We start from the raw sequence: 23,528 nt of genomic DNA, 5'->3' as shown, positions 1-23,528 counted from the left end.
TTTTATAGATAGTTTAAAATTACACTAAAAATGTTTTAAAATCTAGAATGAAAGCTAAATTTCACTTGGGAATGTTGGTCTGTTAAACTGTATTGTTAGGAACTAGAAATATTTCTTTTTTTATTATTCATTTCGGTGTTAATGCATTATTTGTTGCCTGTTTTGTTTTTCCTTCTCTTCATTTCCTTCCTGGCTCTAATAGATGAGTGAAATGCTGAAGAAGGTACCGATTGTTTCTTTTTATTCTAAATCAGCCAGTATTCATTTCTAGTATTCATTCAGATTTCATACTTAGACTTTCTCTCAAGTGTATTGATTTCCTCTTCTAGCTTGTGAACCATACAGGACCTGATGTCTGCCAAGCCCCTTTAAACCTTACGATGCAAAATGTTTGACTTCAGTTAAAAGTTGATATCTTCGTTTGATTTTTTAAAAAATGCATTTCCAAAAGAAGTAATGGTGACAGCAAACGATTGTGTCGATTTGTAAATTTCTTGGTTTTGCTTAAGATTAATTCCTAAAGAGTCACGTTATTTCGGTCATAAACTGCCCCTTGGAGAAAATTAATGTTTTTGAAAACTGCATTAACTATGTCCACAAGGATATTTCTGTAAAACATGACCTCCATGTAGTAAATGTTACTTCAGAGGCCTAAAAGTTATTTCATCTTCTTGAAGTGTTCGCTTACTCCCCTGAGACGTATCTATTGAAAGTTTACCGGGTTTAGGATGGCCGTACCTCGGGGACCGTTTCTGCGTAGATGGGTTCCAGAAACTCGGGTATGCCCAAGGTCCCTATACAAAGCTCAAAGAATACTGTCGATTGACCGATTAGTATTATTCTTTATAGAGCGTTCACTTGACTTGGGGCTCAAAGAATAATGATGTTGGTATTTGTTAAGCGCTTACTATGTGCAGAGCACTGTTCTAAGGCTGGGGTAGATACAGGGTAATCGGGTTGTCCCACGAGAGGCTCACAGTCTTAATCCCCATTTGCCAGATGAGGTAACTGAGGCACCGAGAAGTTAAGTGACTTGCCCACAGTCACACAGCTGCCAAGTGGCAAAGTCAGAATTCAAACCCATGACCTCTGACTCCCAAGCCCGTGCTCTTTCCACTGAGCCACGCTGCTTCTCAAGAATGCTGTTGACCGACTGGTTAGTATTAATCTTTGTCGAGTGTTCACTTGGAAAGTGCAAAACAAAGAAGGGACTTGTTCCCAGTCCACAGAGAAAAATTGCCTTTCGCGTGGCTCAGTGGAAAGAGCCTGGGCTTCGGAATCAGAGGTCATGGGTTCGGCTCCCGGCTCTGCCACTTGTCAGCTGTGACTGTGGGCAAGTCACTTAACTTCTCTGTGCCTCAGTTACTTCATCTGTAAAATGGGGATTAACTGTGAGCCTCACGTGCGACAACCTGATTACCTGATCGCCCTGTATCTACCCCAGCGCTTAGAACAGTGCTCTGCACATAGTAAGCGCTTAACAAATACCAACATTATTTTTATTATTATCATTCAAGGCTCCATTACTGTGCTGAGTTGTGATAAAAGGTAGGAGTATCTAATCTATCCATCAATCAATGGTATTTATTGAGCGCTTGTTGTGTGCAGAGTATCGTACTAAGTGCTTGTGAGAGTATAATATAACAGAGTTAGTAGACATGTTCCTTTCCCACTATGTAGTCTAGAGTGGGAGAGACAGACATTAATATAATTAAATAATTTCCCTAAATGTAGTCAGTTAGGTGGGTGGAAGTGACAGGAGCAGAGAGAGGAGAGGGGGAGAAGGAAAAAAAAAAGGAAGAAAAGGAGGGGGAAAATGAAGGTGGAGAGAGTGGGAAAGGGTGAAAGACCCTCTCTGTGTCAAATCTGAATTTAGCTGTGGACCCCTTCAAAATTATGACACTCACCCCAGCCCCACAAGACCTATATAAATATTCTTATACTCTACTATTGCCCCTATCCCTAATTTGTTTTTAATCTGTGTCTCCACCTATACACTGTAAACTCCTTGTCGGCGGTGATCAGACCGAGCAACTCTGTTTATTGCATTCTCCCTAGTGCTTAGTACAGTGCTCTGCACACAGTAAGAGCTCATTGATGGATTGGTTGATTTGAGAGAGGGAGTGGGAAAGAGATGAAGTGGGAGAAGGGAAAAAAGGAGAGAAAGAGGGCCAAAGGGACGATGGAAGAGAGAAGGTGGGAAAAAAGTTGTGGAGTGGGGCTGGAAGGGGATGTATTCTCTGTCCTCTCGCTCCCCAGGACTTGGCTAGACTGTAGACCGTAAGCTCCTTGTGGTCAGGGAAAGCGTCTCCCGACTCTCTTGTATTATACTCTCCCAGTCCCGTGCGCTGCACGCAGTAAGTGCTCAATAAAGCCGATCGATGGATTGATCGCTGCTGCTGCCTCTTACCCCCAGGCTGCGGATGTAGGTCCTGGGGCCGGGCTCCCGCCTGGCTGCGGACCCCCCCAGGGCCGGCAGCTGTCCTCGTGAGGTAGCCGGCACAGAAGGCCCTTCGGAAGGGCCGCCTAGCAGCCCCACGAGGACCAGGAACCGTGTCTAAATCCCACCCGTGGATTTTTCCCCACCACTTAATCCGGTGCTTTGCACGCAGGCGTTTAATAGAGATTAAGCAGCGTGGCTTAGTGGAAAGAGAGCAGGCCCGGGAGTCAGAGCACCTGGCTTCTATTCCTGGCACCGCCACCTGTGGGACCTTGGACAAGTCACTTCATTTCTCTGGGCCTTAGTGTCCTCGTCTGGAAAATAGGGATTTAATATTTCTCCCTCCTACTTAGACAGCACGCAGGTGGATCCTGAGGGTCTTGCATCTCGTCCGGCGCTTAGAACAGTGCTCGGCACATAGTACGCATTTAATGAATACTCCAGTTACCGTTACTATTCTTACTGCTGGCGGTGGCAAAGACTGCTCCTGCCGCGGCTGCTTCTCTTGAGCGGTCAACAACGGATCTATCGGTGGTGTTTATTGAGCATCTGCCACGTGCGGAGCACGGTACCGAGATCTTGGGAGAATAGAGCGGGGCAGCGGGATTGTCTCGGTCTCCGCCCACGCGGGATGGAGTGACCAGCCCCGAGGTTGTTCGCGTGACCTGCCCACCTCGAGCATGACGGACGGTGAGTCAGACCCCAGATGGCACCTTTTCCACAGAGACGGACTCTGGGAAATGATTTCAAATTTCTTCCTGGCGTTGATGGAACTAATGAGTATTCTACCCAAATTGGAACACTTACCCGCTGTCTGGTTTTAACAAATAATCTGGGTGAGACCGATGTACTGTTTCATTCTCTAGTCGCATCTGTTTAGCATTAGCTGTCGTGACTGAAAAGTGGTGGCATTTAGGGTAAAGTTTTTAAATGGATTCTATTGTTCCGTGGCTCCTCTCTCTGTCCCACTTCGCTGGAGATGGAGAAATGTGATTGTTGCCCCGGAAGAGGATTCGCTTCGCCTCTGAAGATGTTTACGGGAATAAATCCGTAAACATGCCCTATCATAGATATTTTATTAATAATAATAATGGTACTTGTTAAGCACTTACTGTGTGCCAAGCACTCTTCTGAGCACTGGAGTAGATACAAGGCAATCAGGTTGGACACAGTCCCTGTCCCACATGGGGCTCACAGTCTTAATCCCCACTTTACGGATGAGGGAACCGAGGCCCAGAGAAGTCAAGTGACTTGTCCAAGTTCACACAGCAAGCAGCTAGTAGACTCAGTCCTATGACTCCCAGGCCTGTGCTCTTTCCATTAAGCCTCGCTGCTTCTCCATGGGGCCTTTCAAGAGGTAGCACCCATGAAATCGGTAGGATTCACGTGTCTCATTACTCGGGTGGCATCTTCAACACTTTCACAGATTTTATTTCGGTGCAATTATTAAGGGGAAAAAATTTTTGCTCTACTCTTTTTTTAAAAAAAAATGCCCTAGAGAGCCAGTTCTCGAAGTGCGGTGACAGAAAATGCCTTCCTACCTGTTTGATTCTGCCAAGGGCAGAACTTTTTTTTCAGAGTTGAATGAGAATATCTGCCATCTGTACAACATATGTTCATTGTAATTTGGTGACAAACTCTTCCATGTAATATATGCACAGCCAGCTCCAGTGTCGCATGTGAATTTCTGTGACGGCCTAGAATGTATATATAACCACATATAAACTCATGCTATTTCGGTTTGAAGTTTGATACTCAGGAAGATGAGAAGTTACTTCAAGCAACAGAGAAGTTTCAAGCTGAGTGTGCACTGAAGTTTCCAAACCGACCATGCCCTACTACAGTAATTGACATAAGTGGGAAAACGTTTTTTATCACGCGGTATCTCAGACCACTGAACCCCCCTCAGGAGCTACTCGACGCCTACCCTAACAACGCGCAGGCAACCGCAGTAAGTATTTTGATCCTCGGAGATGCCTTGGTCAGCAGGAGTTAGAATGGAACCCAGTCTCTGGACCGTAAACTCGTCGTGGGTGGTGAAATGGGTTATATTGTGCTCTGCCAAGTGTGTAGTACAGTGCCCTTCTCAAAGTAAGCACTCAATAAATGCCGTCGATCGGTTGATTTTATTGTATTTTTCACCGGATGAATTTAATTTTCAAATAAGTTAACCGTAAAAAGGAATGTAAATAGTGAACTTGGACACCTGACACCGAGAAGGCAATCCCCACCTTTCCAGAAAAGCATCCGAATACTACGAGTGAGTAAGCTGCAGATTGGAGCTAGTGTTACACACTGCAGTTATGCTCCAGGAAATAGCCCTACTCAGTAGTCCAGTAGAGTTACAGTAGGTAGACCGTAATTAGCAAATCGCATCCAGAACAGACGTCCTAAAGGTTCCAAATGAGTAGCTTGAATGTGTGCTTTTCTCGATGGATCAGAACTGTTTACATTTTACATTTCTGTTTTAACAATATAACTTATTCTAGGCCTATGCAGCAATGTTTCTTTTATTCCGATGAACTGAATTCCAAAGAGAGGCAAACCTTTGTATTAAATTTTAGTTCTCAACTTCCGGGATTTTTAGCGTTAGGGGTTTGAAGTAATGTACGGTCTGTTCAACACGCCAAAGAAATCGAGGCAAGTAGGATTATTTTCCAACACGGGTGGCACTTGACAATTTTCTGAGGTATCCGCGATGCAGAAAGAGGAAGTAATTACCCTAAAAGAGTTTGGTCGGGATCTGGATGCCAGTTGGCACCATTTATTATGGTATTTGTTAAACGTTCACAATGTGTCAAGCCCTGCTCTAAACGCTGGTGTAGCTGCAGGTTTCTCGGGTTGGATACAGACCCTGCCCCACAAGGGGCTCACCGTCAGAGTAGTAAGGAGAAAGATATCGAATCCCCATTGTACAGATGAGAAAACTGAGGCACAAGGAAGTTCAATGACTTTTCTGAGGTCACAGAGCAAGCAAGTGGCAGAGCCGGGTGTTAGAACCCAGGTCCTCTAACTCCCAGGCCCCTGCTCTCTCCATTAGGCCACCCTGCTTCCCCAGTGGGGAGCATTTTGAGTGAGGACAGTCAAAGCACTCAGCAGTGTATTTAGTTCAGTAACTAAACAGCGCTGCCATGATGTAGGTCTCTTACCAGTTTGTCTGGTTTAGTGTGCAAGGTAGTGCTTGGCACAGTTGCCAAGCACAACTGATCAATCAGTGGCATTTATGGAGCACTCCTCTTTGCAGAGTGCTGTATTGAATTCTCGGGAAACTACAATATAATAGAGTTGAATATAATAGAGTTGGTAGTTGATGATCCCTGCCCACGAGGAGCCGACCGTCTAGAGGGGGAGGTAGACACTAAAAGGGGGAAAGGGAAAAGGAAGGAGGCTGAGGGAGGGGGAACAGAAAGAGGAAAGGGCACGGAGGGGTAGGGGGGGGGAGAAGGAGTCCGATCCCTTGGCCGGAGAGGAGAGCAAAGCAGGAAGCTGCGGGGCTCCGGAGCGGGAAGGAAGAACCAGACCAGTGCTGAGCTGTAACTGCTCCGGGTGAAATTTCGAGAGGGGTTTTGTGCTGAATGATGGCCATTTTAATCTCCGAACCTTTCCCAGAGATCTTGAAATCATTTTGCACATTTATTTGGACTAAGAAGGACTGTTTACATCACATTTTTAAAAGTTTTACCGTAATTTCATGGGGAAAGAAATTAGGCCATATACATGTGAAGGGAAACCGACCCAATTTTGTCTGTAATTGAGGAGAGTTCATGACTTTGGTCAGCTGAGACCGTCCCAGATTTGGGTGTTGCCCAGAATGCTGGCCAGGTGTCGAAAACAGTGGAACAAGTGTCTTGGCAGTTGAGCTCCCAGACTTTACATCTGAACTTCGACGCCTGCGTTATTAATTCACTTTTGGCCCAGGCCCCAACAGGAAACAGACACATGCTGACAGGCTCCAGCTTTGGTGAAATTTGAGTTCTCCCCTTTTCTGTCTTCCTCTGAAGATCTCGGAGACTTCAGAAGGGCTGGACTAGGGGAAAGGCCTCCTGGTTTCAGTGACTCTTTTTACGGCCATCCCAGAGATGTGTCCAGCGCTATGGGTCGGAGACGACTCGACGGCATAAGACATATCTCTGAGAATCTATCTAGGCGCAGTCACTGTCAGGGTTTGGAAGCAGAAGCACTTGCAGGAAGCACAGACAGCCAAGATAATAAATATGGTTGGTTTTGCTTTTTAGGAGTTGGTGGCCAGATATGTGGCTCTGATTCCTTTCTTGCCCGATAGCGTTTCATTTGCGGGCATCTGTGACCTCTGGAGCACATCCGTGGTAAGTAATCATCATTTTTTGGTTTCGTTTTGCTTCACTTGGGTTATTTGCTGCCATTTTTACCCGATTTAGCTGCTGTGGTTCTCAAATTCTCAAAGAAAAGAAAAACTGCTTTAACCAGCTCCTTAGTAGGGTGAGCGATTCCCAACCCAAGCAGTTGAGTCCAGTTGTTGGATAAATGCAAGCAACCTGGAGTCCCCAAATCAAAACTCGCCAGTCATTAACAAATCCCTGCAATTACTTGGGGAGGGGTAAGGTCCAAGGAGGAAGAGGGCAGGGTAAAAGGAAAGAAGAGGGCGGAAAGGAATGAAGGAGGCAGTGAGGTTCAGCATTTGACTACGCCTAGGGCTTGAACCATTTGCAAAGAGGTTGGCTGAATGGAACTGTGTCAATACTAAATGTTGCCAGTGAGGGAATTGTTGACACTCAGTGGTAGTTACTGAATGCTCCGCTACTTACTTGCCGTGTGACCTCGGACAAGTCACTTAACTTCTCTGGGTCTCAGTGCCCTCACCTGTGAAATGGGGATTTGATACCTGTTCTCCCTCCTACTTAGATTGTGACCCCCTGTGGGACTCGATTATCTTTTATCTACCCCAGCGCTTAGTACAGTGCTTAATGGGTAAAAAGTGCTTAACAAACACTCCAATGATCATTATTGTTATTATTCTTATTTCTTCTTCTCATTGTCATTATAATTATCATCATTATTATTACTGTGTGCCAAGTACCATACTAGGTGCTTAGGAGAGAACGGTGCACTTGATAGGCACATTCCCTACCAGGAGCTTAGCTTGTAGGGGGAGACAGGCATTAAAATAAAATATAGCTAGAGGAAATGGTATAGAGAGTATAGAGATGTAAAAAAACAAGTGCTATGGGATTGGGAGTGGGGTATCAAGTGCATAGGTGACGCAGAAGAGAAGGTTTATAAGAGAAATGAAGGCCTAGTCAGGGAAGATTTTTTTTTTTTTGACAACTGACCTTTAGACACTTCATTTTTAACACTCACTCTAATGTAGTCTTCTTTTTGCCTCTGTTGAAAATAAGACCCATTGAGCCAAAACCTCTAAGACAAGAGTGGGTTTAATAGACCGTGAGCCCGTTGTTGGGTAGGGATTGTCTCTACTGGTTGCTGAATTGTACTATCCAAGCGCTTAGTACAGTGCTCTGCACACGGTAAGCACTCAATAAATACGACTGAATGAATGAATGAATGGACTTCAGATTTCCTTGCTGACAAGAATTATGTATTAAGAAATAACAAAGTAGTCGTACCCTCTAGACCGGGCAGGGAACGTGTCTACCAACTGTTATATTGTATTTTCCCAAGCATTAGTTCAGTGCTCTGCACACAGTAAGCACTCAATAAATGGGATTACATTAGTCCTGTAATGATGCTCTGGACAAGTGACAGTCAGGTCTTGACCAAGTCATAATTGACGTACCCGTTTCTCTTTCAGCAATTTCTGGATCTTCTGGCTGGAGATGAAGAGGAGCATGCCGTGCTCTTATGTAATTACTTTCTGTTTATGGGCAAAAGGGCCTGGCTTATCATTGGAAATGCCATTCCTGAGGTAAGACGGCTCCCTCGGGGAACATCACCAAATACGTTCGGTCTCACAGACGTCCTTTCAGACGACTGAAGGGTTGAACAGGTCGAGTTGCTTGGTGGGGTAGCACAGAGCTCAGAAGAAGCAGTAAGAAGAGTCTGAGGTGAAGGACCAGATCAGACCAGTCTCCCTTCTCTCTCCCTCCTCATGGGAGGAGCTTGTCCTCTCCCCTCTCCCTCCTCGAGACAGTCGAGCCATCTTTGCCCAGGCTAGGCGGTGCTCTAAACCGGACACAGTCCCCTAAGGGATAGATGGAATCGCTCCAGTTCGGGCCGGTCACGCTCTTGATGGACGATCGCTGGCTCACTCGACACCAGATTCATCCTTGCAGGCTGTTGGCCTATTTGTTCAATCAGTTGATCCCTCAATGGTCTTTACTGAGCACTTACTGTGTGCAGAGCACTGTACTAAGCACTTGGGAAAGTACAACAGGGTTGGTAACGATTTTCCCTGCCCATAAGGAGCTTATGGTCTAGCGGGGGGACACAGACATTAATGTAAAGAAATAAACTACAGATATGTACATAAGTGCTGTGGGGCTGAGGGTGGGGTGAATAAGGGGTGCATATCCAAGTGTTTAGGCATGGTTTCCCACCTGAAACCAAATGTAGGCCTTAAAGGTCCCCTCTAGGCCATAGGTTCGTTGTGAGTGGGGATTGTGCCTGTTTATTGTACTCTCCCAATCACTTAGTACAGTGCTCCGCACACAACAAGCGCTCAATAAACGATCAAATGAACGAATGCATGCTTTTCCAGCTGTGTAAAAGTCCTGGAAAATCTAGAAGCCCCTATCATTTGTTAACGCTTTTCCCTCTGAAAAGTCAGAGGGCAGAGAGAAGCAACCATAAGCCCATCTATCACCTTTTAGACCAATGTCTACCCACATGGACATTTACCTGCCAGCACAACCCCCTTGATTTTAGGGGAAGTGACTCTTCCCTGCCTCCCCACCAATTCATCAGATGTAGCATCCCTGATGTCGTGACTGTAGTTCCTTTCTGGGACGCCCACTCGTCGGGCACTTGTGAGATGGGAGTAGTCGGAGGAGTCTAAACAAGACTTTCAGGGCAGCCCGCTCTCCCAAGAGCTGTGTCCGGTGCTTGGGATACAAATACTCTTGACTGACCCGAGGGAGCTACTCATGCCTGAAAGGCTTCACTGCCCACCAGGTGAGTGCTTCTTTTCCACTCTTCTGGTATTGTACTGTCCTAAGCACTTAGTGCAGTGCTCTGCACACAGGAAGCGCTCAATAAATAGCATCGATCGATTTATCTTCTTCATCACCGCCTGGGCTTCTTAAACAATAAGATGAACCCCTTGGATAGCATATATCTCTTATTGGCATTGCCTTAGCACTTGGATCTGTACCCTTAATTCATCCCATCCTCATCCCCACAGCACTTATGTATATTCCCATCATCTATTTCAATGTCTATCTCTCCCTCTAGAGTGTAAGTTCCTTCATGGGCAGGTAACGTGTCTATCAACTCTGTTTCACTCTACTCTCTCAAGCGCTTAGTAGAATGCTCTGCACACAGTGAGGGCTCGATAAATACAGTTGATTGGCTGGCCGGCCCCGGAGTCCACATGTAGGCCTGGACCTGAGACTTATTTTCCTGCCAGCGTGTCTGGCATGTAGGCCAACAGTGGGAGTGTGAACTGGGGGGGTAGGGTTGGGGGGCACAGCAAAGTGCAACAGTGAAGCACCCCAATCGAAAGGAAGGCTGAGAAGATTGACAAAGGTAGGAGTTTCCAGAGAACGCTTCACCTGATTTTTGGACGGTGGAGGTTCTCTTCCTCCTTAACAATAATAATAATAATTGTGTTATTTGTTCAGCGCTTACTATGTGCCAGGCACCGGGGTGGATAGAAGCAAGTCGGATTGGACACAGCCCCTGTCCCACATGGGACTCACAATCTTAATCCCCATTTTACAGATGAGGGATCTGAGGTCCAAGGAAGTAAAGAGACTTGCCCAAGGCCACACGGCAGACAGGTGGCCGAGCCAGCATTAGAACCCATGACCTTTTGACGCCCAGGCCGCTACGCCATGCCACCCCCATCGTTTGGTCTTAGAGGGAACTACGGGCAGGTTTTAGCTAAAGCATCTTTAACCGGAATTACCTTAAGTCTCCCTGACCTTCATGGGCAAATACATCGGAACTAATTAGTAACCTCCGCTTTGCAAAATTCGTAAGGGTTGATGCTCACCGTTCAAGGAAAAGAAAATTTTAAAAACTGCCCCAAATGCAATATTAACCAATCAGTAGTATTTATTGAGCACCGATTGTGTGCAGAGCACCCTACCAAGCACTGGAGAGAACACGGCACTAAAATAGAGTTGGGAGTCACAAACGCAACCCACAGGGAGTTTGCAGCCTTGAAGCGTGTCGGGGTGGGGAGGAGGGAGGTCATCGAATTGGAAAGTCACAATGAAAATCTGAATTTGAACGGTCTTATTCTCCTCCAGGGTCCCACTGCCTACGTGCTTACTTGTGAACACAATCAGTATTTGATATGGAATCCCAGCAGCGGGCAGTTTTACGGCCAGTGTGATACATTCTGTCCTTTGCAGAGCGTTGGCTGTTTGATTGGCCCTGACAATGTAAGTTTGTCTGATCTCCTGCTCTTGCTGATCACTGTCTTCTTCAGAGCCCCCGTTTCGGACTCCTAGGGTCTTACTTTCTGCTCGGATTTTTATATAGGATGGGTTTGGCCCGTTAAAAAGCGTGAATCGCCTTTACCGGTACATCCGGCCAATGTGACGAAAAGCCTTCAAAAGGAATATAAAATGATGTGCAGGTGACAGTCCTTCCTTCTCCCGTAGTGGAGCTTAGCAGTTTTGTCTTTCTGACGGCAGCGAGGATTGATGGCCATTTCCAGGCCGATCTTGCTGACTGCACCGGACACAGAAACAGGCCTCCGGGTTTCCCATAGTGTCGAGAGAATCCGGCAGTTGTTTGAAAATTCCCTGTAAAGGCAGAGACTTTACGTTTGAAGAAAATAGCCAGCTCCCCGTGAGTTTAGGCGGATGACTTGCAGATGAACCCGAGGCTTTTTACAGTAACGTTGGGCACGTATAGGCCCACATCAGCTCTGGGGCACTCTGCTCGTGGAGAGGGTGACAGAGTGGGAGGGCCCAGGGTATCTGTCAAGCACTTACTGTGCCAGGCATGGTACTAATCGCCGGGATGGATGCCCCACATGGGGGGGCTCAGTCTTAGCCCCCAGTTTACAAATGAAGCGACTGGGACAGAGCAGACAAGAGGCAGAGCGGGGATTAGAACCCAGGCCCTTCTGACCTCGGCCCACGCTCTCTTATCCACTGGGCCACAGTTGTTTCCCGTTGTGTGGACCGAGCCGAATCTAAAGCTCGGGGCTTCTGTTGACTTCCTCCCACTTGCCTTAGACTCATCTTTTTGGGTTTCAAACTTTGTCAGAAAGGGAATCTTTTATAGGATAAAAAGCCATTTTCATGACCAGTATTTGCCGCTGCCCAAAGTGTTCAACCTATTAACCGGCGACAAACCAACTTCTCGGTATCAGGTGCCAGGATGGAAACGCCAGGTGATGTAGGGATCTGCCGTCGAGTAGGAGGTGATCCTGTATTGGCCTCTGAGAGCTGATAATTGTCCATCCATTCATTTATTCCCAATTTTTAGATATGGTTCAATATTCAACAGTATGATTCTCCTCTAAGGATAAATTTTGACCTCACCAAGCCCAAACTATGGAAATCTTTCTTTTCGAGAAGCCTTCCCTATCCTGGCCTCTCCAGTGTGCAGGTATTTATAATCTCTTTTATTTGTGGCTACATGAGAACCCAGATAGTTATTATAGTGTATCCAGATTTAGGTGATGTGGTGTGGGAATGTCTGGGGCAAAGCCGGGAGCTTCTAAAGTTTTAGTTTTAACGTGGCTACTTCAAAATTCCTGATCCTCCCCTCTCAATATGGTGCTGTCAGGTTATATAATTACATCAACACTGTCTTTGGTTTCTAGCCTGATGCGTTAGTTTACCAGAGAACAGACAAAGCCGCTGCAGCAGAGCTTCAGGACAGGTAATTTCACATGACCTGCACTGGGCCGGTGGGTTTTTCTTCGGTCGCTCAACTCGGTTCCCACGGGGAAAACAGATTCAAAATGGATTTAAATCATCCAGCGAGGAAGCGGTAATGGGCTACCTGGGGAATTTGAAGAAGCTGTCCTTGGGACCCAAATGAGGGGCGGGAATAGGGTCCTGGGCAGAGTTACTTAGCGAAATCCTAGTTTCCTCATCTGTGCAGTGGGGCGAAGATAAATTGTGAGCCCGGGACTGTCTGCTCTGATAACTTTATATCTTCCCCAGCACAGAGGGAGTTCTTAATAAATGCCTTTATAAAAAACAATGAGCCTTGACAATAGAGTTCCCACTGGCTGCTTTAAGAGAGACCTCTAAGTGATCCAGAAAACATTTCCAGAGGGCACTTTTCCCCTGATGTTCCACTTCATCTACTCAGAGGAGAATCGGGAAAGAACAGTCTTGGAGCAGCGGTAATAGCATTTTAACTTGAAAGCTGATGAGAATCAGTTGCAGCTCCTCTTTCCTTGTTTTGGGTGATTCAAGAAAGTCTTGTGAGAATAGCTAGTTAGTAGTAACTAATGCTTCGAAAGGTCCTGGAAAAAAAAATACCGGTGCCCTCGGCAGATGACCTGTTGGAGTCAGTTGTTCAAAACCCAATCTGCATCCTATGTATTAGGTTTTGGCTAACTGTAAAGAAAGGGCTTCCCACTCCAAATAGGACGATTTGAATTTACAGGATTGAAAAAATCCTCAAAGAGAAAATCATGGAATGGAGACCACGCCACGTAACCCGTTGGAATAGATATTGCACCTCCACCCTGCGTCAATTCTTGCCTCTGCTTGAAAAGAACCAAGGGAAAGATATGGAAGATGATCACCAAGCAGAACTATTGAAGCAGCTGGGAGATTACAGGGTAAGATCCAGCACGGGGTCCTGCTGAAACCAACCCAGACTTTTGTGCATTGTGAGGAAGTCTTATATTTCCTGAGCTAGTTCACCTACTCCCTAATGTCACGTTAATGGATCTGGAGTGCACGTAGTTGGCGGTAAGAAGACCCTACGGCCGTGTACTTACTTCAATCAGTAGCTTTTGAGTATTTCCAGTGGGCAGTGCACGGTACCGAGCACTTGGGAAAGTACAACAGGTGGTGGACAGGTTCCCTGCTCACTTATTTATGCTCGTGCTATATTTTTAATGCCGAAGTGGATTTTTATATACGCATATATCTATATACATGTACGCACGTAGATCATTCTTAAAATGGTCTGACGACTCCTTTTTTCTCTTTCAGTTCTCTGGATTTCCCATTCATATGCCATATTCTGAAGTGAAGCCTTTAATAGAGACTGTCTACAGCACTGGGGTTCACAATATTGATGCTTCTAATGTTGAATTTGCTTTAGCTGTTTATGTCCACGCTTATCCCAGAAACGTACTTTCCGTGTGGATCTACGTCGCCTCCCTCGTACGGAACAGATAGATGGTGCACAGTTGGGATGATAAGGAACGCTTCTTAATACCGTTACCTCAGGAGAAAATCACCTGCGGGGGGGGGGGGGGGGGAAGCAGTGAAGGAATCTGCCATTATGAATTCTGAGATTTAAATTTTTAGAGCTCATTTGTTTTAGATGCCCACTCGTTAGGGTGAAAAAATGGGTCTCCTTTTAATCAACCGGTGGTATTTATTGAGCACTTACTGGGTGCCGAGGACTGTTCTAAGGGCTTGCGGAAGTACGACAAAGTGGCTAGGCACTTTCTGTGCCCAACAAGGAGCTTTTAACTGCAGGTACTTTTTTTTTTTTTTTTTTACCAAGGCAGAAGCCACGTAATGTAAATATGCTTCCACTGTGAATGTCCAAATGACCCAGACTGCATTATTTTTAAAGCGTATCAGGAGTGAACCGTAGGTCCGATTGAGGTCGTGACGATGGAAATGTCTTTTTACCATGTAGTGTGGACTGCAGTAGGTCCACTCCCCTTCTTTACTGCTAATCAGTGATAGCTAACTAGGGCCTTTTATAACGTGAAATGCTTAACTGTTTTTATTGATCGGTCGATTTTAGAGATGTGCAGGTAAATAAATGACTTATATTTTATATTTGGCAGCGTCTTTCCTGCTGTTTTCCCCGCCCTAAGCACGTGCCAGTGAGTTTCACCTTTTCTTCCACCCTGGCTTTCACACCGAACAGCAGGAGAAGGGGAGAGCACGCCCTCTTCGTGGGTGGTTGCGAAGGGGGGAGGAGTGGCACAGCTTGGATTCAGCATTAGCAGGCTGATCCATTTAGCCCTTCTTGTGCCTCTGCGGCAACAGCCATTCAGCTGAGAGAAATGAGAGAAAGTTGGTCTTTTCCCCCGAAATATCCCTCAAAATAATAATAATGATGTTGGTATTTGTTAAGCGCTTACTATGTGCAGAGCACTGTTCTAAGCGCGGGGGTAGATACGGGGTAATCAGGTTGTCCCCATTTTCCAGATGAGGTAACTGAGGCCCAGAGAAGTGAAGTGACTTGCCCACGGTCACAGAGCTGACAAGTGGCAGAGCCAGAATTCGAACCCATGACCTAAAGGCATTTCGACCACTGTGAGCCCATCGTCGTGCAGGGATTGTCTCTAGCGGTTGCCGAACTGTACACTCCAAGCGCTTAGTGCAGTGCTCTACACGAGGTAGGTGCCCAATAAATACGATTAAATTATAATAAAACAGCCATAGCATTTAACCTCACTTAGTGGCAGCCCCTGGAAGTGAGCCACTAATTCAAAAAGCAGCGATTTGATTTAGTCCTCACAGCGAAACAGCTCTTCACATCAATTCCCCCTTTTTTCCTGTGATTGCAAGCGGGCCGATTAATGACTTAAGAAAATAACAATACCGTTCAACAAAGAGTATTTATTTATAAGGCTCAAGAGCTGTACTGAAGACCGAGAAACAAAAGAAACTTTAGTCCTTATTTTCACATGAAATTAAACCTGTGAATAACATGACTTCAACATTCAAATAAAAAAAAAAACAAGGTATCGGTGAAGTCCTCAAAGTAGTTTTTCGTTTATACATTTGTTCCTAAGATTGTAAATTTCTAACTCGATTTGGTGGAAACACAGGCCCCTCCGAAACGCCAGATGCGGGGCTCCTGCCGAGTGAATTACAGAGCCAGTTTTCGGTAACCAGAGTCGAGATTTTTTTTAAGCACTACTTAAATCTGGATTGACAGATGGCATCTCGAAGAAGTGAACGTTATGGGAGAGCGACTGGTAGCCCTAGTCCTGCCCGGGAAGGAAGGGTTTGGGAAATGTTTCCGACATACATCCGAAGAAGTGATCTGCAAAGCATGTACAGGTTATTTGGAGATCTACAGAAACAGAGGGTCCCACTTCAGAACAATCCAAAATATAGGTCCGGGGCCCTTTCCGGCAGATGACGCCCGCCCCCACCCCGCGCCTCCCTCCCCAAAATAAAAAATCTGATGAGACGGTTCCCCCCATGCTACCCAAAAGCCTAACTTTCCATCCCCAAATGACATTTGTGTGAGAAACTGTAACGACACTGTACAATTTTACTGTGAGTTTAAGATTTCTGAAGTTATTAGAGGAAGGGGCCCAAGTAAAACAAGTCACACCCAAAAGGACTGTTAACACAAGAGGTGTATTGTACTGTAAGTAAAGTGCATGAAAGGAAGCCTGCTCAGCTAAATGAAGTAGACAGAGATCAGAAGTCAAGGGTCATTCGCCAGAACGGCAGCAGGCTCGAAAACCACACTGCAAATTCTGGCATCCACTGGCGGTTTCAGCATGAGGACCTGTATGAAAACAGAACAAATGTGAAAAGACGAAGGGGTTAAGGACATCTGAGGGCGAGCAAGACCAACTGCTTCATTTTACAAGGAGTACTATGGAATTCGTTTACAACTCGGTCGCTATAATGGTCACGTTTCAACTAATTTCAGCCTTCCCCATAAGTTTTTTTTAAAAAATGAATTATCTGACGTGAGGCAAAAAAAAAAAGGGTCACGATCGCTGAAATGATATGGTACAGGCATTTGAAAAATAAGCAGGTTCAAGTCATTTCAACATTTTGAAAAGCTTCCTCGAGTGAACACAGCTAAAATGACGGATGTTACTTTAGACCACAGAAATCTTGTGCTATCTGGAATAAACTGATAAAGTACAGTATGTGGCTGGTTATATTTATATGTGTGTGTGTATGTTACCGTAAATGTAACATACTAACATCTTGGGCTTTTAATGAAAGGACAACAGTGAACCAGACAAATATCTGCAACAACAGCTTCATAAACATTTCAATACCCGGATAGGCAGAACACTTTTCAAATAAGCATGAGAGGGATTTATGAGAACATACTAAACTTTATAAGCACCGTGCCCGAGGCAAAGGTATAAAATGCATGAATTTGGTACTTAGAAATTTAATCGACGATATCTATTGAGTGCTTACTATGTGCAGAGCACTGTACTAAGTGCTTGGGAGAGTTTAATACCACAACAGTGCCTGGCACATAGTAAGTGCTTAACAAAGACCATCATCACCATTATTATTATTAATTAACAGGCATGTTCCCTGCCCATAAGGCGCTTACAGGGAGACCTTAAGGCCTTGGCAACTTTTTTTCATGGTTCACCCAAAGTTTCACCAAAAACAACTGCAGTAAAACACAGCCCCAGGAGCATATGCCCACTCTCTGCACAGCAGCAGGTGCGACCCAGGCTTACTATACCAAAATAGTAACAGCACATTGATTTCCCAGCAGTTCATTCCATGTCTTTGGGCAGCTTTGAGGCTCCCATTCAAAAGCAAACAGTAAACTCATTTTGAAGTGCTACGTTTGACATTTTGAACTGAACAAGTTTCTCCATACGTAGCTGTCGTGGAAATAGACTGACCAAACCAGGAAGATAACTTCCAATGGTTTATAATCTCTGCTTTTCAGATGTTTCTTAATGGGCAACAGACCATAAATCAACCTTTATTGGGAAAAAAAAACAACTCGCTGAAACATTAATAGCTCAGCAAACAAACTTATTACAGTAAGAGCCACCAGGTGTTTCTAGATTTGTTTGTGAACCTGCAGATTCGTTAGGCTGAAACTAGCTAACCTTCATTTTGGGAGCCAAATAGATACACCCAAGAATGAATATACGTTACAGAGGTTGTGTTTCTAAAACAGGTCAACGAACATCTCAACTTTAACAGTAAAGCTGTTCTATCGGCCAACTTCTAAATACAGCACGGGTTTTGGCGTGTTGGTGTCTGGCTGTAGCATGCCCTGCCGTCTGACACGGTGACTACCACCACCTGTGGGAAAAGAGAACTCTGTGCCGCTCTGAATACCAGATTCAAAATGCTGCATCACATCTCCACCCCAATTTCTCCTGAGAAAAACTTTAGTCAGGCATCTTCCCAAATGAATAATATGCAGGTGAAATGCTCTAGGCAAATGGCAGTAAATTCTAGGTAGCCTTCTAATGTACAATTTTCAGAAACATTCTCCAGAAGTGGGCTAATCAAAGTATCCTAGAGAGAGAAAGAGCGAGAACTAGTAAATTATTTGGGATGACTGAGTAGAAAGAAAAACAGATTTAATTTCCGGATGATTTTTAGTTCATTCACTTATTAAAAAGACTTGCTCTCCCCTCAGTTTCATCTGTGCCCTTCTAATGGCTAGCTGGCTCTACTTACCTTCACTTACCTTCATTCCACTTTAACTTAAATTAGAAACATAAAACAGCAAATCATCTGAGATCGGTTCATCTAGGATGTATATTTGCAGATATACACGGTTTTATGCAAATTGGAAAAATATTTAAGTGATCTGAACTCAACTATCATCAAGGGGGAAAATACACAAACTCCATTTCATGAATGGGAAATGGAGAAAAGTGACTGCGAAGGAAGATCTTCCAAATGTAAAAAGTACCATCACTACACCCGCATCTTTCCTGATCATCATCCACCAGGACTCAGTCCCCAGAGCTATGCATAGGCTCGCAATCCATTATTTTTTCACCACTGCCAGTGGTGGTATCTGGAAAAGAAAATAATCTCACCCTGCCACTGATCATCTGAGTTCGGGAATCAATCGATCGATTGCATTTACTGAGCACTTACTGTGTGCGGAACACTGTGCTAAGTGCTTGGGCCAGTACAATATAACAGAGTTGGTAGAAGCGTTCCCTGCCCAGAAAATCACTTTAGTGGTTTACTTGACTCACTGATGGAAAGAATCAACTGAACTAGCCGCTCCGGGGAGATGAATAACTAAACGATCAGGACCGTCTACTTCTTAAAGATATCCATGGTTGGAGAACGCCCTCTTCCTACCCGACTCCCAAGCTGACTTTATTTTTTATGCCTAATCAACATCTCCCACTTTCTTTAAGTCCCTTTCCCAGTCCCAAGGGGACGTGACCAACATCCTCTCCATTAAACTCCCGGGTGTTCTTGAAGACCGCTAGTATGAGATCAGCCCTTAGCCTTCTCTTCTCGAGGCTTAAGGATCCCTGTGGTCTTTCTGCGGAGGTCTACTCTGTCAGTTATTCTGACGCATTTCTAAGGATCGTCTTCGATTTTAAAGTGTAGTGGGCAAAACTGGCCACAGTTACCTAAGAAGGGCAGAGTAAAATAGAAAGAACATTCCCGACTTTTTGACTTGCCCCAGGATGAATCAAACGGGTTCTGCTGAAGCAAGTCGGTTCACAATGTTTAGTTAGGTAAGTCTTTCGGTCATTAAAGTCCCAGAATAATTTTGGCATAATTCAGGCATTCTCTCTGTCTCTCTCTCAGTTTTATTACCATATTATATCTTAAGTTACTATTTATTTTGATGTTTCTACTTGGAATATATTTCTTTCAAATACAGACCAGGCAAGGTTTATTATTACTAAGGCTGCATGTGGAATAGCTAATATTACTTGCCCCCAAATGCCTGCTGCAATATGGTTTAGAGGGTGCTGCAGCAAACCTAGCATTTTGCAAACTGACAAAAGGATAATAAAACTTTTTGGAACAATTTTGAGGTGGCAACTTGTCCCAAGGTCACGTTCAGGAAGAGACTGTATCAGAACACCATTGCTTGGAGGCCAGTGGCTAGAAATCAAGCACTTCATGAAAGAAACTGTCAGTCACGCAAATGTTTGAACCACGCCTCACCAAAATAGGCCCTTTTAGGGCTGCCAGTCTATTTAAACCATCGTTGTGCCACCTCTGCAGGGAATGGCACAACTTTGGGGCTTAATTAAAGTTGCTGCCAATCTGGCCTATGGACTCTTTACCTGGGTTTTATACTACACCTGGAATTTTTCACACAACGAACCGTGAGTTTCAAGAACTAAACCGCACGTCAGAAAAGCCAACCTTATGCTTCTTCAAGAGAAGAAACTTTTCAGTCATTGTGACTAAAATCTGGGTGAGAAATTCACTAAACCAATGTACGTATCCGTCAGCTAAACACAATCTGAATCGGTCAGAAGTTGGATAGGGGCTTCAACACTGAAAATGTAATACGACTGTGATGATGCGGCCGTTGGCAACAGGGCGATAGCCTGAACAAAGTTCTCTGGACCCCAGGGAACCATAGTTTCTGAACACAGAAACAGATCTTCCCTCATCCTAAAAATCAGCTCTGCCAATGCAACTAAAAACTGCCCCCTCTGATAGTCCGCTGAAGTCAATTCCGGGAACAATGACACTTCAATCTGCTGCTGCAAAACTCAAGAAAGCGCTGTTCTCCAAGGGGATCCAGGGACCCCAGGGCTGTAGGTTTAGTGCTGGGAGATTCCCTGCAGGCTGGAGCTGTGCTGAGAAAAGAATTAATCCCAGTTTAATTAACTATAGGACCTGGTCATTTAAGTTCAATCAATCATTGATATTCAATGGGCTCTTCCTGTGTGCAAGGGCGCTGGACTGAGCACTTGAAAGAGTACACCCACCCAACCGAGTTGGTAGACATGTTCCCTGCCCACAATGAGCTTAAAGTCTAGACAGGAAGACGGACATTGATTAACAAATATATCAATTATGGATATGGACATAAGTGCTGTGGGGCAGAGGGAGGGGTGAAGAAAGGCTGCAAATCCCCAGGCAAAGGTGACACAGGAAGGAGTAGGAGAATAGAAAGGAGGGCCTCTTGGAGGAGATATGCCCTCAATAAGGCTTTGAAGGTGGGGAGAGTGATCGTCTGCCGGATAATAATAATAATAATAATGTTGGTATTTGCTAAGCGCTTACTATGTGCAGAGCACTGATCTAAGCGCTGGGGTAGATACAGGGTAATCAGGTTGTCCCACATGAGGCTCACAGTTAATCCTCATTTTACAAATGAGGTAACTGAGGCACAGAGAAGTTAAGTGACTTGCCCACAGTCACACAGCTGACAAGTGGCGGAGCCGGGATACGAACCCATGACCTCTGATTCCCAAGCCCGGGCTCTCTCCAGTGAGCCACGCTGCTTCTCTATGACGCATGAAAAGGGAGGGTGCTCCAGGCCACAGGCAGGACGTAGGTGTGAGAGGTCACAACAGAGTTGGTAGATGTGACTCCTGCCCTCAAGGAGCTTACAATCTAGTGGGGACAGAGCCATTAAAACAAATTACATCTGGGGGTTGTTTTTCCAGATGTCCCCTCAGTTCTCAAGACAGTTTGAAATCACTCCAGTAAAGGCTCAGGCTAAGCTAGGGTCTTACTGAGATACTTTGAGAAATACAGCCACCTAAGAGTCCACCAAAACTGACCCATGAAGAGAAGCCTGCAGAGTGGAAGACTAATAATAACCATAATAATAATGGCATTTGTTAAGCATACTATGTGCCAAGCACTAAAGTACTGGGGTAGATACATGATAATCAGGTTTGACGCAATAACTGTCCCTAATTGGGCTCACAGTCTGAGTAGGAGGGAGAACAGATAATGCATCCCCATTTTGGAGATGAGGAAAGTGAAGCCCAGACAAGTTAAGTGGCCTGACCAAAGCCAAGCGGCAAAAAGGTGGCAGAGCCAAGATTAGAACCCAGGTCTTTTGACTCCCAGGCTCAGGCTCTTTCCATTAGGCGGAACGCCTTCCCCAAAACAATCAATCAGTGGTATTTACTGAGCGTTTACTGTGTGCAGAGCACTGTGCTAAGCTCAAAAGCAGACTCCAGAAGGACCTGGAAATGGAAGTGGGAAGAGAGGCCCCGGCTTGTTTCAGATTGTGAGGGGAGCAGCGAGAGCTTTCGAGGGCGATGGGCTCTGCAGTCTGCCGGGATGTCACGCACGCACAGCCGGGGTGGTTCAGGAGCCCATGGCTGCTCTTTTCTCCACCTCTCCAGGCCTCTCTCCTGCTCAGAGGCAGAGTCGGGCACTCAGCATCACCCAGGATCACTTTGCGGGCTGTTCAGGCCACAGCTGCCGGCAGCCTGCCCTGACTCTGCCTTAGAGGGCACACATGTGGCGGGTAACCCAACTGTCTTGCAAACTCACCTACCCAATGTAGGCGGCTAAGCTCCGGGGCCACTGATTCACCACTATGGAGGAAAAGGGAGGTCATAACCAAGTCCAGGGAGCATATGCAACTGCTCCAAAATAGGCCCTGAAGTGCCTACCCGTGTTTCAGGACAGCCCCGGCCCACTGGGACCAACCACAATGCCCAGGAAATCCTAGGATTCGACAATCTGTTCATCTACGGTTGTCGAGGAGGCAGGGAGATAACTCTCCAGGGTGTGGGTCAAATGTGGATTCCCGAACTAACTTACCTTTAAAGAAGTACCATTCACAGTGACGATTTTTGTTTTTACCAAGTAAACGCGTGCAAGTTCAAAGAGCTACCTTATTACTTCAAAATGAGCTCCCGCTTTAAAAGAGACATTACCGTTAATGTTGTCACAGTAGTAAAAGTGTTCGTCGTTCAGAGAGGGACACGCTGACACCAAATCCTGCAGCCCGGCACCAGTTACAGTGAGGCAACCCGAGAGGTTAAGATGCTCCAGATGAGGCAAGCCTCCTCCCAGAGTCAACACCCTGTAATCAGAGACAATTGTAAACACGTTAACCACCCAGAAACCATCAAATCCATCCCCTGGGCTCCCGGGGTCAAGGTGTGCCATAGCTAAAAGGGGCCAGGAGACACTGCATATATCCACCAAAAGAAGACTTCACGGTCTTCTCCGGTAAATTCACCAGTTCTACAGGAAAGCAGTTCTTCAGTCCTCTTAGTGGACAAACTCTTTTGGAAATTGGCTATTACCGAAGCGTCAGTCAGTAGTAAGTGTCTTCTATGTGGTGAGCATAAACTACGCTAAACCTGTACAACTAGACTCTAATGCCGCCATCCAACTTGAAAGTGTGAAAAACTGAAAACCACTTCTTTCCAGCAAGAGATAGCAGCTATTAAAAAATTACATTGCAAAGGACATCTGACTGGCTGGTAGGTATATCATTACTAAAAGTTTTAGAGCTCGATGAGTTTCAAGTCATTCTACCTCACCTGAGGACCAGAAAGAAAGATACCTGATTTGCTTTCTGTTTTATTAAAAACAAAAACATAAGCCATACATCATTAACTGCCCTAAGCACATATTTGAAGTTTATTCTATGTCCATTTTGCCCCAAATTTCTAGAAGATTCTACAGTAAGTGGACAGAAAATGCCTCAAATGACACTGCTATGTTGGAGATACTTTAAAAAATGTGACCATCCACCCCGCACAGGTTTGTCCGGTTTAGTTCTGAATTATCTCTGAGTCAGAGGACCAGGGTTCTAATCCCAGCTTTGCCACTTGCTTGCTGTGTGACCCTGGGCAAGTCATTTAACTTCTCTGGGCCTCAATTTCCTCATCTGTTAAATGGGATTAAATCCTAATTCCTCCTACTAAAACTGGTGAGCCTCATGTGGGACAGGGACGGTGTCCAACCTTATTATTTTATATCTACCTCAGCACATAATACAGTGCTTGGCACACTATGGGCTTAATAAATACCACAAATAAATTACCACATCTTCAGTTTAACTTCTAGGAGAACTTTGTGTAATAAAAATGAAAGAATCTAAATTTGAATTTGTACTTGTTTGGGGTTCCCATGAATTAAGGCTGTAAGGA

General features: G+C 45.2%; 2 protein-coding genes across 4 annotated transcripts in view; one reads left to right on the top strand and one right to left on the bottom strand.

The window, feature by feature from the left end:
• The window catches only part of CC2D2A (coiled-coil and C2 domain containing 2A), a 112,816-nt gene extending 98,275 nt beyond the window's left edge, over positions 1-14,541 (top strand). For all 3 annotated transcript variants that reach the window (XM_039911931.1, XM_039911932.1, XM_029062763.2), the window contains 8 exons: positions 4,188-4,391; positions 6,676-6,765; positions 8,229-8,342; positions 10,849-10,983; positions 12,041-12,163; positions 12,381-12,439; positions 13,178-13,355; positions 13,735-14,541. In XM_039911931.1, the coding sequence (XP_039767865.1) occupies positions 4,188-4,391; positions 6,676-6,765; positions 8,229-8,342; positions 10,849-10,983; positions 12,041-12,163; positions 12,381-12,439; positions 13,178-13,355; positions 13,735-13,923 (1,092 nt within the window). In that variant the 3' untranslated portion in view covers positions 13,924-14,541. The remainder of the gene's footprint in view (positions 1-4,187; positions 4,392-6,675; positions 6,766-8,228; positions 8,343-10,848; positions 10,984-12,040; positions 12,164-12,380; positions 12,440-13,177; positions 13,356-13,734) is intronic.
• A 769-nt stretch (positions 14,542-15,310) lies between these two features.
• FBXL5 (F-box and leucine rich repeat protein 5) overlaps positions 15,311-23,528 on the bottom strand; it is a 55,903-nt gene continuing 47,685 nt past the window's right edge. The window contains exons 10-11 of the mRNA XM_029062186.2: positions 22,302-22,450; positions 15,311-16,237 (exon numbers count right to left, since the gene is read on the bottom strand). Of these exons, the coding sequence (XP_028918019.1) occupies positions 16,161-16,237; positions 22,302-22,450 (226 nt within the window). The 3' untranslated portion in view covers positions 15,311-16,160. The remainder of the gene's footprint in view (positions 16,238-22,301; positions 22,451-23,528) is intronic.

The sequence above is a fragment of the Ornithorhynchus anatinus genome, chromosome 4 (genome assembly GCF_004115215.2).
Source record: "Ornithorhynchus anatinus isolate Pmale09 chromosome 4, mOrnAna1.pri.v4, whole genome shotgun sequence".
Taxonomy (NCBI): Eukaryota; Metazoa; Chordata; class Mammalia; order Monotremata; family Ornithorhynchidae; genus Ornithorhynchus; species Ornithorhynchus anatinus.
Note: the sequence above shows the minus strand (reverse complement) of the source record. Positions and strands in the feature narration are given on the sequence as shown.